General features: G+C 41.9%; 1 protein-coding gene across 2 annotated transcripts in view; it reads right to left on the reverse strand.

Moving 5' to 3' along the window:
• Nucleotides 1-199: 199 nt before the first annotated feature.
• The window catches only part of vps13b (vacuolar protein sorting 13 homolog B), a 303,806-nt gene continuing 288,353 nt past the window's right edge, over nt 200-15,652 (reverse strand). For both annotated transcript variants that reach the window (XM_088306201.1, XM_088306202.1), the window contains exons 59-68: nt 15,081-15,531; nt 14,301-14,462; nt 13,984-14,212; nt 9,896-10,072; nt 9,645-9,815; nt 8,905-9,081; nt 3,954-4,056; nt 2,490-2,658; nt 2,338-2,418; nt 200-935 (exon numbers count right to left, since the gene is read on the reverse strand). In XM_088306201.1, coding sequence (XP_088162327.1) covers nt 687-935; nt 2,338-2,418; nt 2,490-2,658; nt 3,954-4,056; nt 8,905-9,081; nt 9,645-9,815; nt 9,896-10,072; nt 13,984-14,212; nt 14,301-14,462; nt 15,081-15,531 — 1,969 coding nt within the window. In that variant the 3' untranslated portion in view covers nt 200-686. The remainder of the gene's footprint in view (nt 936-2,337; nt 2,419-2,489; nt 2,659-3,953; nt 4,057-8,904; nt 9,082-9,644; nt 9,816-9,895; nt 10,073-13,983; nt 14,213-14,300; nt 14,463-15,080; nt 15,532-15,652) is intronic.

The following is a 15,652-nucleotide window of genomic DNA, read 5'->3' on the forward strand; positions in this document are numbered from 1 at the left end:
AACTATATATAGGTATATCTAAAGAGATAGCTATCTATTTTATATATCTCTCTCTATATGTACAAGAGCTGTCAAATGAGTAAAAATTTTAATCCGAGTTAATCACACCTTAAAAATTACCGTATTTTCACCACCACAAGTGGCACCTAAAAGTCCTTATATATACAATTATTCTTATGAAGACTTACATACACACAACTTCAGTATTTATTTTTTTATTATAAAAATTCTCTAAATATAATTTGAAAGACAGTACTTAAACCTTACACAGAGCCTAGAAGTACAATACTATAAAAGGCAAAAACACAATTGTTTGGCATCAATGTACAGTGTTACAATGAAACATGTTACGTCATAATATAACATCATTTGGTTGGCAGCTGGTGTTTGTGGCTTCATTCAACATTATAGCTGACAAGAATTACTTTTTCTCTTTTATGGACTATACCGTATGTGTATCATGTACTTTACATCAAGTTCAACTTTTTTTTGCACACATGAATAAAAAAATCTAAATTCTTGTATCTGCTTTATGGGTTTCAGTTTATATTAGCAGAAAATCATTATTCATGAAGGCAATTATTTCTCTCTCTAATTTCCCACTTGGGTGGTACTCTTTTATATAAAGTTCCTTTCGGGTATATCCAGCGTTAATGGGGAGGTAAAAAAGTGCAGCAAGACAGTTATTAGTGGAAACCGATTCGTAAGGCTTTGTCCTTGACCATGATGAACTTGCTAACAAATACCTTGGCGAAAGCGGGATCAACCAGGTAGCGGTATGACTTGGTGACAGAGAGCGGTGGCTCAGCGAGGATCACTGAAGGCTGCAGTTGCAGTGATGAAGCAGAGGGGGGGAAATAGTGGGAGGTTCGCTTCACGTACTCCACCAGGCGCTGATACTGCTGTTCTGACAGACGCTCTCGCACACCTTCACTCTGAGGGAGGACAACACATGACATCATGACTGCAATCCTGAACTTCGGACTTCTAGCACCTCAACATACTCCAAAAGAATATAATTGAATGGTGCTTCCACTACTGAAGAGCAAAATTAAACTAAAGTCTTCAATTGAAGCACAGGGCAGTCAAAAGACATTGGATGAGTTTGGAATCACTCCCTATTCACTTTAGAGTGACCAATATAGACACAGCGCCAAATTGGAAGGTTGTTTAATTTTTGTGGCTATTTGGTGTTTCAAAAGCAGGTCCTCCAGGTCCATCTTGGACCAACGAATACCAATCACGAGATCGATCTGTGTGCCTGTGAATAGCTTTGTTTCTAATTGTAAAACCACCATTCACCACTAGATGGTAGGCATATCTTAGTTTGCTGCACTGCATCTTATACTGCCTTAAACGACAAGGTGAGAAGGCCTAATTTTGGCAATTTGCAATGACGTGCAGGAAAAACAGTACCCGAATAATATAACAATTTGAGTACCCAAGTTGATTTTTGTGAGAACCTACAAAATGAGTTCTTGCGCTTAATGTTGGTTTGCTAGCAGTTTTGTGTCATCCTTGAATTAGAATTTTTATGCATGAATCCTTTGCACTGAGACGATAATCGTCATGATTAAAAAATATATCTCTGTATTTAGTTATTTTACTGCTCAAACCCTTTGTTGTTGAAGGCTGGAACTGGAACTATTATAGATGTACTGAGCACATTGATTAAATTAAAAAAAAAAAACAGACATCCGCATATTTTGTCCATATTGAAAATGACATTTTTGTCATACTTAAAGTAAGGAAGTTGCCCCCCAGAAGCGCTGATCAAAAAGTGTAAAAATATTGTAGTGAAAAACAGTGTTTGTCTGCTTTCTTTTTTTTTTTGCTTTTTCAAACTTAAATGTATCCAATCATCAAACAAATTTAAATATTAGTTAAGCACACTACACAAACACAAAATGCAGTTTTTAAATGAAGTTTTTTTTTTTAATCATTAAGGGAGAAAACCTCGATTTCTAACCTTTCCTAGAAGTAGGAAATAAGTTCATGATTTCAAACACAGCTAGTCACTCCAATGCTCGTCTCCCCCTGTGCGGTGCCCACAACACCTCTCTAAAGAGGCGGCATCCTAACCAGATGCTTGAGCCACCTCACCCATATCGTCTTGATACACTGAACTGAGAGATGACACACCCTGCAGAGCAAACCAATTTGGGCTGCTAGTGTTCATCTTTCTGGGAATGTTGACCCGACGGGTACACCTATCCTTCTTTACCACAACTGACGGATGCAGAGTCCACATTACTGCAGCAGCTGCAACAATTCCGCCTCCCAATCCGCTCCCATCATTGGAAGTTAATTTCTTCAAAGATGCTTCTGTGGTCTCACCTCTGTGTCACTGACTACTGTCTGCTGCTGCAATGTGAGCGTGAGCTGCCCCTGCTGTCCCGCCTCCTGCTGACACTCGACCTGCGGAGGACACAGTTAGTGCGCGCAGCGTCACACACTGAATCTCTTCCTTCAGTCATGCAATCCTTCACCTCCGTGATGGGGAAGGCCTGCTGCTGCGTGTCCTCACTGAGGCTGACCACAAAGAGGACCTCCGAGGTAAGCAGCAGACAGCCAGCATACTCCTGGCCAGAGCCGCTCACGATCGTCACCTCTAAGGCCATGTGCAGTTCTGGGCGACCTAAAGACTGGAGCATTTTCCTGCGGCCAAAGAGGAGAAAAAGCTAGTTAGAGTCGCTGCCATTTAACACTTGATCAAGCTATAACAAAGCCAGTTGAAAACATGTTTCCAATGATAGAATTACATAAACAACAGACCACACAAAGTGCCCCGATACACTGAACATACCCAAACAAGTGACAACGTGTCTGGATACATCCTGCAATTTACATGTCTACAGAACGTGTGGCTCCTATTTCACACGTGCGCAGCCGGAAAGTACGTGTGAAGGAAGGCGAGTGTTCAGCGGTGTTTCTCGGACCTGCTGTTTACTTTGGAAGGCAGGTGCTCCAATTGCGCAGCAGATGTGAGAAGCAGCAGAAGGACGGTTTGTTTCTGTTCAGTGTAACTGGGCTCAAATCATCTGACCCTTCAAGTGTCTGGGCTACCTGCAGTAGTAAAAATAATTGATGGACACCTGATGGAAACCAGTTTCGGAGTAAATGTAAAAACAATAACGCCATGAGGGAGAATTCTCTCAGCATTCATGTATTTTTATCCTTCCCATCCGCCTCGACTAACGTTACATAGCGCTAACCCCTCTAGTGTCGACATCTAAGGTGGAATGTTCCGAAGGAATATTGAATTTAAGATTTGCCGTTTTCCATGACTGGCTGCTATTAAAAATACGTGTTTCATAACTATGGAAACCAAACGACATGGGGGAAAGCTCATTATAAAATGCAATCCACTCTTCCCCTCTGGAGACGTGGGCCTCTAATAAACGTTAATATTATAAGCATTCCACTGAGAGGAAATTCTGCAATGAAGGCCAAAATGTGATGCAGCGCTGCATCTCTGATCGGATTTCAATAATGCAGAAGCTGAAGGTAACCGCGCCTGCTCGGTACAACATGCAACCTCACTGATCAAGCGCCAAAGCATCTGGCGCAAAGAGGAACGAGTCCCTCCTCCACGTGAAGGCATCTCTCTGGATCCACTCACAGCTCACAACTTTGAGCTGGAGGCTTTGGCAGAGTGCTTACAAAAACCTTTTAACATGGCTTGATGAGAACAAGGGAGGGCAGGCTGGCTACCATGTGTGGAATCAAGGTCAAACAGACTTTTCGGGGAGTGGGGTGGTGTTAATGAACCCTTCAAGACAGCGAAAATGATGAGAGGTAAGTGGGAGAAAAGGAACGCTAGATTCTGGAAAGGAGCCAACAAAAGCAAAGGCCCACATGTCCCACTTTAAACGCACAGCTTCAAGACAGTAAAGGAGGTTGTTTGCAGGAACAAGGGAAGCTTTTTTTTTTTTATTTTGGGGGATTCATACCAAACATATTTAAGGTGGCTGTTGGGGGCTTCAGCGGATTTCTCCTCTGCTGGCAGGTAAAGTTGTTTAGGAAGCTGCCACAGTCCTGCTCCGTGGAGGATCCCTGTTAGGAGATGCAAACAAAGCATGTCACATATCGTTGAGATCAATGAGACACGGAAAAGAACAGATGCCATGGAGGTAAAGCCACATTTGAGAGCTGGAACTGCTGCCATGCATGACACACCAAGCCGCAGAAAATTCTGCATAACAGGTAAGTGAGCAACAAAGCAAGGAGACACCAACATTCTTTTAAAGTTACTTCTTGGGTACTGATCAAGTCTAAAGGTTTGATACACCCCAAAGTAACAAGTATGATCAATCCATCCATCCATTTCTCAAAGCCACTTCTCCTCACAAGGGTTGCGGGGCTGCTGCAAATCCAAGCGGTCTTCGGGCAGTAGGCGGGGGACACCCTAAACTGGTTGCTTGCCAATCGCAGGGCACACAAAGACGAACAACCATCCGCGCTCACATTCACACCTAGGGACAATTTAGAGTGTCCAATCGACCTGCCATGCATGTTTTTGGAATGTGGGAGGAAACCGGAGTACCTGGAGGAAACCCACTCAGACACGGGGAGAACATGCAAGCTCCACACAGGAAGGCCGGACCCGGAATCAAACCCACAACCTCCATACTGTGAGGTCATCGTGCTAATCAGTCGTCCACCGTACCGCCCAAATATATTTAGTCTCATCTTTTTGAAGACACTGATCTTTTTTCCCTTGCTGCACCAAGAGAAGGCTACCAAATAGAAACTACAACGTAAGGACACCGTACACGTCTCGCTCCCGAATGCCCATTACAATACGGCCGACCAAAAATGTAAATGCAAATGTAATGTAAATCCCCAAATCAAAAGCAGCATGGTCATCACTCTTAAGAGTATGAAACGTATGTATATTTTTGTTATTGCCACCGGCTGCTTTATTTTACATTTGTTTGACAGTTTAGGATGTTGAGATGTTATTAAAACCTGCCTGTACAGTTAATAAAGATTTTATGACGCCGACACTTTGACTCTGGAACGGATTACTTCTCTTTCCATTATTTTCTATCGGAGAAAGGTTGAGGTTTCCTTTGTTTCCAGGGCAATATTACATCCTCTGTCACAGTCTGGTCAATACGTGGGCTCGGAAACAAGACATGTTTGGCATGTGCATGTCCCAATGAGTTCATGTGCGTGTGGTCGGTTTCCCTTCATCCCGCTCTCGCTGTCAGCAGAGTGGCAGCAGAGAGCCTGTGAAGTCATCAAGTGAAATGGAGCCATAAAGAACACAGAGCGAGCCATTAATGATGTCACTCCAGTGGTACTCTGCCGAGCTGAGTGGGTGTTTATACAAAGCACTTTTATAGAACACAACAAAGCGGCAGAATGATGACACAAATCAATGTGGATGATGTCCAGCTAATGCCAACACGATATAATAATGTTTGTGTTGAGCTACGAGGGTTCAGCGAAAGAGTGCCAGGCTGACTCAGGGGGTTCTCGCTTCAATTAGGAACGCTTCACCACATAAGTGTGCAGAGGCAATAACCTGTTATTTGACAGAACACGCCACCTGCTGACTTTAGTCAACTCTGTCCTTCAGTAGGTTAACTCCATCGGCTCAAACCGACAAAATGGTCACGTTCGTTGTCCGAAAAAGCTGCATGAATACACTTGTTACACATTCAGCATACATATGCCATCATTATTAAGCAAGTTGGCATTTGCAAATTGAAGACTTTTTTTCGCAAAATGTAATTCAACACAATTTAAATTTAATGCTACTATTACACTTGTATTTTCATATTGAGCTCTTGACAGAATACAACAATATTGAGTCTATATAAGATGATTTAAAAAACATCAAGTGACTCAATATGCTAAATTGAAATAGTTTAGTCATTCTCTGTTGTGCTAAAATATTTGAGTTTTTCAGCCATGTGAGAATCTCTGCATTGCTGCATTTTTTTTTGCTTTGATTGAATATGGGTATGTCTGATGTGCATTGTTTTCTTATGGTTCAGATGTTTCACGTCGTTTCGTCTGTTTATTTGTGTTTTGTACCAGGGGTGTAGGCGGAAATGTTTCAGTGGGGTGACCACGATGATGGCCGTGCGTGCCTAGACATTCTTTATCATACCATTCACAGTCAGGGTTTCATGAAAAAAAAAAAAAAATCACACTTAGACAGAGCTACGCCTATCACATTCAGAATTAAGCCGAAACAAATCTGATGTAAAAAGTAACATTTTGCTGAACTAAATTTACCAGACGATGCCATTTTCTTTGGAGTGGCTTTGCTTTTGTGTCGCCTAGTCAACTTCAATCTCATGCACTGATTCGCTAGCTAACAGCCAATCAGAGAGATCAATTGTCACAGACGACCAACAACATTTTGCATACTACTAACTCATTCCTTCAAATCATATCTAAAAAGCACAATGACACAAGTCTCTTAAGTCTTCACAACTGTTAATGCTGCTTTTTACTCATGTTTGTTCCTCCTTGTGTGTGCAAGATTGGTTTATAACAGAGGTATTCAATTAAAAGTCACACAGGTCCACGACTAAAATTTCTTCCAATTAAAAGGTCCGAACCAAAGTCCAACTTCCCTTAATGTCTAGCCTACGTTCACGTTTTTATATAGTTTCAATATTTAGTCATTTTCAACAGAGCACACTTATATACTAAATATTTAGCAATGTTCCCATTAAACACCTTTGCCACTCAAACAAATATAAGGCGTTTATTTCACATTCAAGAAAATGTGGCTCCAGGAACTTAAGTTTGCCACTTCCAGAAAAAAAAACTGTAAAATATCTCCTGCAGAACTATATCAAGTGCTAAGCATTGAGTTAACATCTTTTACCTTTTTTTTTCTTAAATCAAAGAGTTATCAGCCTAATTATTCAAGTAAACCAGATCAACATGTTCAGTACACAATCAATAAAAATGGCTGTCCTCATGAAAAACTAATTCAAAATGAGCTTTGACACCAACTTTTCTCTTGAATATTTTTTTTAACTTCTCTTAATGAGAAAAATTAGTTTGTGACTGCCCTGCCAGTGACTTCAATCTGCGTTGGAACGAAGTCAGGGCCATTGGGATTTGGTAGATTATTTCACACATCTGGGCTTTGTGTTTTCCTTTAAATAATGTTTGTGCAACCACATTTAAGCACTCCTTCACAACTTCCCCATCACTGAATGTTTTTTTATGTTTCCCCAAAATCCATGATACTTTTAGTGAACATTCGTTGGCATGCCGCTGGGCTGTCAACGAAAATGTAAAAATCTGTTATACTGCACTCGAAGTTCGATGTTTTTGCGTGCGCTCACCTCAAACTTCTGCGGATAACTTCGCAAAAAAGGGCGGTGCTTTGTTTCGTTGTGGCGCTTCGCAATGTTGCGGCGGTTTCGGAGCATATGATGCACACTGGTTTTGAATCGGCTGCAGCCAGAATGAAACTAAATTTCTCCGTCCATTCATTTAAAACAAGACGCATCGACCTCGCTAACTTTTTAGCAAGGCATACTGTCAGCAGCACTCTCTTCCAGTCTGCTGCGCAATTGGCAGTGGATCGTAAACAAAAGATTTGATTGGCTCAAATCAGTGACGCCTTTTCCGTATTAACTAGAATTGCAGCGCCAACGTTTGCGAATGCGCCCTGAAAAAAAATCATCATAGATTGGACATGGGTCCGGTCCGAACCATCGCGCGGTCCGGATCCGGACCGCGGTCCGCCATTTGGTGATGCCTGGTTCATAATGTACATTTTATTTCATGAAACCACGACTGTGTATAGTATAATTAATGTGTGCTTCCTATGGAGCAAAAGCAATGATTTTGATTGATGTGCACTATAAAAATTGAATGTTCTTGACTTAAAACAGATTGTTTTAGAGTTTACATCTAGATCAATTGAACATGTATTCTCTAAATATACAGTTAATAATAATAATATAATAATAATAATATTATTAATAATATATTAATAACAAAAACATGAGGCAGAGTATCAATGGGTCTAAGAATACTGCAGCCATGTTAAAATGGCAGAAAAATCCCATCTCAAAATGTTCCTCTCGCAATGGGCGTGGTCACAGAGTGACACGGGGTGGTCTTGGCCATCCCTGGCCATCCTGTGGCTCTGTCCCTGTTTTGTCCATTTTGTTCGCTGTCATCCATGTCAGTTGTCACGTCACGTCGAGTGGAGTCTTATGCTAGTGTTTGTTTGTCACTTGGAACCTTGATTTTTGGGACTGTTCATTTGTTCTTTTGATTCCTCCATGTGCCTTGTTTGCCTTTGGAATTTTATTTTTTTTGAGAGCACTCCTGCCTTGACTCTACTGCTTCCTTGCATTTGGGTCCCAACCATGGCAAACTATTGCATAATCTATTCTCAGATGCTGGTAGTCATAATTTCTTGGGGGGGGGATTTGGAACAATTTTTTTCTCCCAGGAAGTAATGGGTTCAAACTGTCAACATCCTAAAAAATTGTTAAACCACATCCAATTTTTAACTTAGATTATTAATGTTTACAAATATTAAACACCGTGAAAGCAAGCGGACAAACAACAAAAAGTCTCAATAATGAAGTATGAAGGAACGTTAAGTGCAACTCAAGTGTGAAAGGTGTTAAAAAGTGTTGAGTTTTACCCAATTACAAAAAATAAGTAAATCAGCCTCGTCTTGAATTTGTCTCCTTACTTCACATAACTTTGTTGAGTCTAGTCACTATCATTTATTTTAAAACAAAATGTTGGCATTACAGGTAATCCTTTTATGTATCTTGAAGAGCATTCTGGCACACTTTGCTCTAAAGTGAGACCATCCATGACAATGTAAGTTTTTTTATGACAATGAAACACATGAAAAAAAAATAGCCTCATTTGGGCATGATCAACTTTTGAACGCACCATATCCAGTCTGGGACACCAGTTCAGCTGCTCCTCCAATGGGCTTGGTGAAAACCCCCACAATTCCCTTCCCCATGCCAGAGATGACGCCTTTGGCTTTGCTACCAGCCGTGCTCTGCAGCTCCCAGTTCCTTTGGATATTCTGCATGGGCTGGTCCACGATGCCCGCTATTGCTCCTGGAACAAAACAAACAGGATTTTGTTTTAAAGTGCATCAAGATGACTTTGGACAAATGACAAGCCACTGTCTTTAATACATGTCATGTGCTTTGTTAAATATTGCGGCATTAAAAACATACATATAAATAAACGACAAAACTATGATTCCAAAGAATTGAACCGTTCAAACATCTCAAAACATTACACTCGGGCTGCTCGATTATTAAAAAAAATATAATCCTGATTGTTTTAGTAATAATTGAAATCACGATTATTCAAATTATTATTGTTTTTGTGTTTAGCAAGCTTTCTGATGCAGATGGCAAATGCAAGTTTAAAGTCACAAGTTAAGGCTATTGTTGCGTTAAGGAGATCTGAACCACTACAACCTCAATTGTTCCCCAGAAGTACGGTACGTACAGCACAAACAGTGGACTGTAGACAGTATTTTTGCCACAAAATTTAAAAATACAAACTTTCCGGATGAAGGATCGGTGAAAAAAAAAAATCTACATATAGACCCATTCACAAATGCAGAGCCATGTCTATGTGGGGATTTACTGTGTCAGATCCTCGCATACCTAGCAAGCTAATGCCAAGTCGTGACAGCCCCTGCCTGAGTCCGTCCCCCAAACTCTCGGGTAGCTGCCGTCTCCACTCCTCCTGCCTGGTGTAGTGCTCCTCATCCAGAGACAGACGGTCCATGTTTCTGGCCAGGCTCGTTGCCAAGTTGGTGATGGATGTCAGAGTGCCTGCATGGGCACAGATGATCGCATTTTAATGAGGAGAACATTTTCAATGAAATTCAAACCTTCCTGAACATTTGTGTTACCTTTCGAGATGTGCTTGACGAATGAAGTGGTTCCTCTGGAGACGCCGCTGACGAAAGCACCAGGTCCGCGAGTCAGACCCTCGTACGGCAAGCGGAAGAAATCAGACACGCCATTCCCGATGCTGCGCACCAGGCTGGCGGGACTGCCAAGGATCTCCAACGACCCCACAACCCAGCCTAACACACAGCAACAAACACACACATGGGCGTATTGTGAAGCCAAATCTATGCTGGGAAATGGATTCAAATTTTGTTACGTTGATCCAAGATGGACGGATTAAACACTCTCAAGACCACTTTTATACTTGTATATTATATCTTGGAAAAGACGTCTGTAGATGGAGTGAGAAATTAGTCTCAATCAATGAATTAATTAATCAGTCGGTCTATAACCCCTAGGCTGGATTTGCACTGCAGTTCCCAAGTTGCTCAGTTTTAATTTCATGAGCCATGGATTTTCATATTCACAATGACACTTTCAACAGTCTTACAATGTAATACTTTAATATATACTTCATTAAAATGTTCAGATACTTTTCTTGCTTATTTAGTGTGTATAAGGCTCTCTACATTCCAGAAAAAGGGGGAAAGATGACCAAAAAAAAGAAATAAATGTTACTGTCTTGTACATGTTATTTAGTTAAAGCTTTTGATGTAGTTTCTATTTACGGGAGAAAGGGGGGGGGGTCCCGCATTTACGGTACGTGGCGTTTGTTCTGACGCTGGTGTGTATTTGTCTTCAATTGGTGTATTTGATTGATATCACGCACACAGATGGCAGATTGTCTCGCACAGTGTTTTTAGAGAAGCACGAATCCCCGACAACAGCTACAATTTACACAGAAAAGTATGTAAATGGCCTGTACGCCCCTCTTCAAACAACAGCTTTTTATGGAACTAAAGAGACAAAGATAAATCCTTTCAAATATGTTCTCTGTGCAACTCAATAAAAAAACAAAATGCCTCACATCTGATTTGAACAGAAATCCCATTCCTAATCTAGAAGGTTGAATATAACATTTGTCCGCCCTTCGCAGCGATGACAGCTTCAACTCTTCTGAGAAGGCTGTCCACAAGGTTTAGGAGAGTGTTCAAGGGAATTTTTGACCATCTCCCAAAAGTATATTGGTGAGGTCACACACAGATGTTGGATGCAAAGGCCTGGCTCTAAGTCATCGCAAAGGTGTTCTATCAGGTTGAGGTCAGGACTCTGTGCAGGTCAGTCAAGTTCATCCACACCAGACGTTGCTTTGCCGTCTCTTGATATGCGGAACCGTTTTGAACAATTCTACGATGGGAAGAATTTGGAGTTGGCTCCTTCCTCCTCCAACAAGGTTCATAGCGATATGGATGACATCGTCTGGTGTGGATGAGCTGCCGTCTGCCTCCTGATCAGTTTTATGAGGAAAATAAACTTTCGGCCATTTTGGAAGCACTTCCAGTTCTCGATAATGCCACTTTATCCATAGCCTCTCTACTTGATGATGGCTGTCTTCGCTGTGTACTCTAATGTTGTGGAAGCTCTCGGCAGAGAATCGCGACATCGGCTTTTGACTACAATAATATCAGGAAAAGGCTTTGAGAACATCTAAAATTTATTTAGGGTTAATAAGTGGCACTTTATATGCTGGCAGGTGTGTGCTGACTCCCATTTAACATGAATTTGATTATTCTGAAGACGGACACATCCACGCTAACACACTCATAAGAGGGTGTGTACACTTGTGCAACACGATCATTTCAGTTCTTCATTTTTTAATTCCCCACGAAAAAAGCTTCCATATTTTTTGCATGAATTGTAGAGGCTATAAGTCGAAACAAAGGTGGAAAACAACAGCAACATGTAGACAATACTTGCAATACATAACACAGTCACGCACGCACACACACACACAGACAGACTGGACAGATGGATAAACATGTGCATGATATCCATATGCCTCCACTGCGCGTGTGTTTAAATGTAGTATTGTACATCCTGAAGCTAATCAGTCCCAGAATGCAACGGTTGCCCAACCTAATGATGACTCAGGAAGTAGAGAACATGGCGAGGTGTTGAAATACAAGCAGAAATGAGGGCTGTGATGAAACACAGCGGAAAAGGAAGAACCCAGCCAGAACAATAATTTCTGATGTGGAAATGATGGGTTAAATCAGACCACATGTGGAGGCTTTGACTAGACAGGACAAGAGCACGGGCCAGAGGCTTTATACGGTGAGGCCTGATAGCCAGACTTCTCCATGGTGACTGCTCAGATTAACCATAATCTATCACAAGTAATCTGTCAAACATTAGGAGGCCTTTGCCAGGCATAAGGGGATTCAGATTTTGCTTCCTTTCTTATCCTCTAGAGAAGACAAGGTAAACTCAAGGCCTGCACGCCACATTCGTCTCGACGTAAGCCTGAAAGATCATTTGAGGTGTTTATTATCAGAACTGAGCTTGTAATGCAATTCTATCCAGCCATTTTTTTTTACACTGATTGTTCTCATTAGGGTGACGGGTAATATGGAGCCTAATATCAAGCATCTGACTCAGGGCCAAATGTAGCGTAGACCCAGGACTGGTCAGCAGTCAGTCGCAGGGCACATTATGGACAAAAAAACCTTCACACACACACATTTATACAATTTAGTTTTAGACTAAACCAAAATCTAAGATCTTGAAATGTGGCAGGAAAATGGAGTATCTGGAGAGACTCCAACGCAAACTCCACAAAGGAACACCACAGGTAAGAAAATCCCTCAACCTTTGGTAATACAAGGTAACCTTTGAGTACCTGACACCCACCCAACAGTTTTAGAATGTCCTAGAAATGTGACAAGATAGCAGCAAAGCACTCATTATGTCACAATTAAACTGCTCAACTCACTTCACCATAGTTCCTCGGCAGCAAGATGCCACAAGATGGCGACAAAGTAATAATTGCTCTGACCCAAGGGCAAAAACAGTCAAAAGGTGTGTTTTTCAGAGAATAACAGGATAAATTGCCATAGTTCGCCTACAAAATACATTTCCCAAAAGGTGAATTTGTGAAGGAAGAAGCACAAATATGGAGGAATTCAAAGCTAATGCATGTAATTTGAAATAATGATTATAAACAAATTAAGTTTCAACAAATCTCAATTTTAGATTTCGCTAATCTAATTTTATTTAATCAATAACATTTTGGACGTTGTTGTTGTGTTCACTGATACATGGACATTGATCTTGCTTTTCAACGGCGGTTTTCTCTATTATGTTGCACAATGAGCATGCTACTTTTATTTGGCTTCAAAGATAATTGGCCTTCTGACGGCAAACAGGACTCCCACGAGGCATGGGATTAGATTGAGTTTGACACCTCTGCACTAACTAGACTAAACCAGACAGAAGTTTGACAACATGCCACAGACCTCCGTCGAAGCCAAACACATTTTAAAGGAAGGCTTCATTAAGGTCACACAGAAAAACAGTGCCATAATGCCTAGCATATTATTATTCCACAATTTTTGCAAAAACTCTACCCATGCAAGTCCCCGGTGTGAACAAGGAGAGGCAGGAATACGCGCGTGTGCAGTGAACATTTCAGCAAAGAGGAGTCATTTACAGTTTGAGAGGGGACATTAATATTGGAGACGCAGGTTACTAAAGGTGATAAGAACTCCTTTATACCGTGGCCAGCGCAGGTGGCGGCTTCTTGGTCGTTACGCCAATAACGCGAGCGGACTTTGTGCTCAGGAATGAAACCTCTGACACAATGGACCAAAGCAGCACTCTGTTCATCATGGGTGCAAAGTAGGAGGACATATTCATTCCAGCACCGTCCATGTGTGCGGAGCTCACAAAGGAGCAACATGTCCGCTGCACTTTCTGTGCCACTTGCTCTGCAAAATGTATTTAGTACATTATCTACTAAAGGCACATTAAAACATAATTAATAATAATAATAATAATAAATTTGAGACAAACTAACTTTTTAGCGCTGCAAATAATGTACATGTACCTGTAAGTAGCAATAATGAAAAGAGCCAAACACAGCAGGCTTATATCACGGGAGCGCCTTTGTCTTGGCAGCTGTAAACGCAACAGTTTTAGAACTACGTACCGGCTCTGAAGAGGGTCCCAGCAGCATAATGCATAGCCAGAGCGTGGACCAGCTGTCTGGCTGTAGTGCAGAGCGGCCCTCGCTCAAACAGGGAGAAGGCTAGAGGAGTGTGGTCGGAAGCAATGTAGAGCTTGAGGGATGCGTGGATGCTGACCAGCAGGTTGATTGGCTGAATGGTCAGCTTCTGCAGACGCACAGGCTGGACCAGCGCCTGTGTTGACTGAAGTACCTAGCAGACATTTAAACAGAACAACAGTATTGTATATTGGCCCGGATTGTCTCAGCTCATTCCAACTCTTCTGTTCTGATGTATGCACCTGCTCAGGGAGGGTGGGAGCCGATGCAGACTCTACTTTATTCTTCTGAAGCTTCACTGAGGCAATCGCGGAGTCAGGGATGAAGGTGTGGAACAGCGTTTTAACATAGTAAACAAATGTATCTTCAAGGTACACTCTAGCCGGCTGCACTTGGAAGTTGACCTGCGCAGGACACAACAAGTAAATTAGTCTTGAGAATGTAAATTGCAGAATTCAGAGTGAATAAAGCAAGATACTCACACTGATTTTTAAAACCCCACACAAAGATAAAACAAATCGAGACATATGACGATCGCGTCTTTGATTACTCTGATCGCAAGGGTGGAAAAATGCTCAGATTTGGGCCGATTGTTGGTATGTATGTACACTAAACTCGATCTTGAAGAACTATATTGCAAAAATCTGCCACTCACTGACGCCGACCCAAAATGGTTAGTAATACTTGTATAGATGCCACAAGATGGCGGCAAAGCACTTTTTTTCTAGTAGACAAGGCTGCGATCTGACTAAATAAAGCTCCTCTCTTCAGTTCAACACAGTTGATTGGCACGAAGATGCCACCAGATGGAATCAAAGCAAACGTTTTATATTCAACATGGCTTCCGCCGTAGGACATAAACAATGAATAGCAATTTTTTTCCCCAGCAAACAAAGGTTTGCGCTTGTGCCCCCACCATAAAAATGTCAGAATGGGTGAATTTGCAAATGCTGAGCTGTGATTATTCAGGGATTCACTGGACCCTACATTAGCACATGATTTCTTTGAGAATTGAATCCAACCTCGTCCAGAGTGCATCTGTCGGCAGCCAGGATCAGCTTCAGCTGGAGGAAACAAGAACGTTTAAACTCCTCCAGGAGTTGAGGAGTCTCAGTGGGAATATCATGATGACTCCACTGATTCCCGGACTCAGTCACTACTCTCTGCTCCTGGCACAGCAGCACGGGGAAGTGGAAGCTTGCACGGTTGTACAGCTGGTTGTCCACTTGTAGGCACAAGCAGTAAACCTCAATCAGTGAGGCATCGGGCATCAGAGTAACAATGGATTCCGTAGCTGCTCCAGGCTCGAGGGTCACCTCGGGGGGCAGGGAGGTGGATGTTGGGGCCAGTCTGAGGAAGAGGTTGGTCACTGTGAGTCTTAGCAGCTCCACAGAAACTGTGGGATTGGTGATGTCATCACTCAACACGACGCTGGCCTCACTCAGAAGGACAGTTAAGGACAATTTGGTTGACCTGAAAAAAAAAAACAAGTGTGAAAATGATTTCACATTCTCCCTCTCAAACACAGATTAATTAGAGCATTTCACATGTTTATAGAGCACAATACAAGTGACATTCCTACCAAGAGAGCATA

Source organism: Idiotropiscis lumnitzeri, chromosome 10, assembly GCF_059441095.1.
Source record: "Idiotropiscis lumnitzeri isolate Australia: NSW breed Sydney's pygmy pipehorse chromosome 10, RoL_Ilum_1.0, whole genome shotgun sequence".
Taxonomy (NCBI): domain Eukaryota; kingdom Metazoa; phylum Chordata; class Actinopteri; order Syngnathiformes; family Syngnathidae; genus Idiotropiscis; species Idiotropiscis lumnitzeri.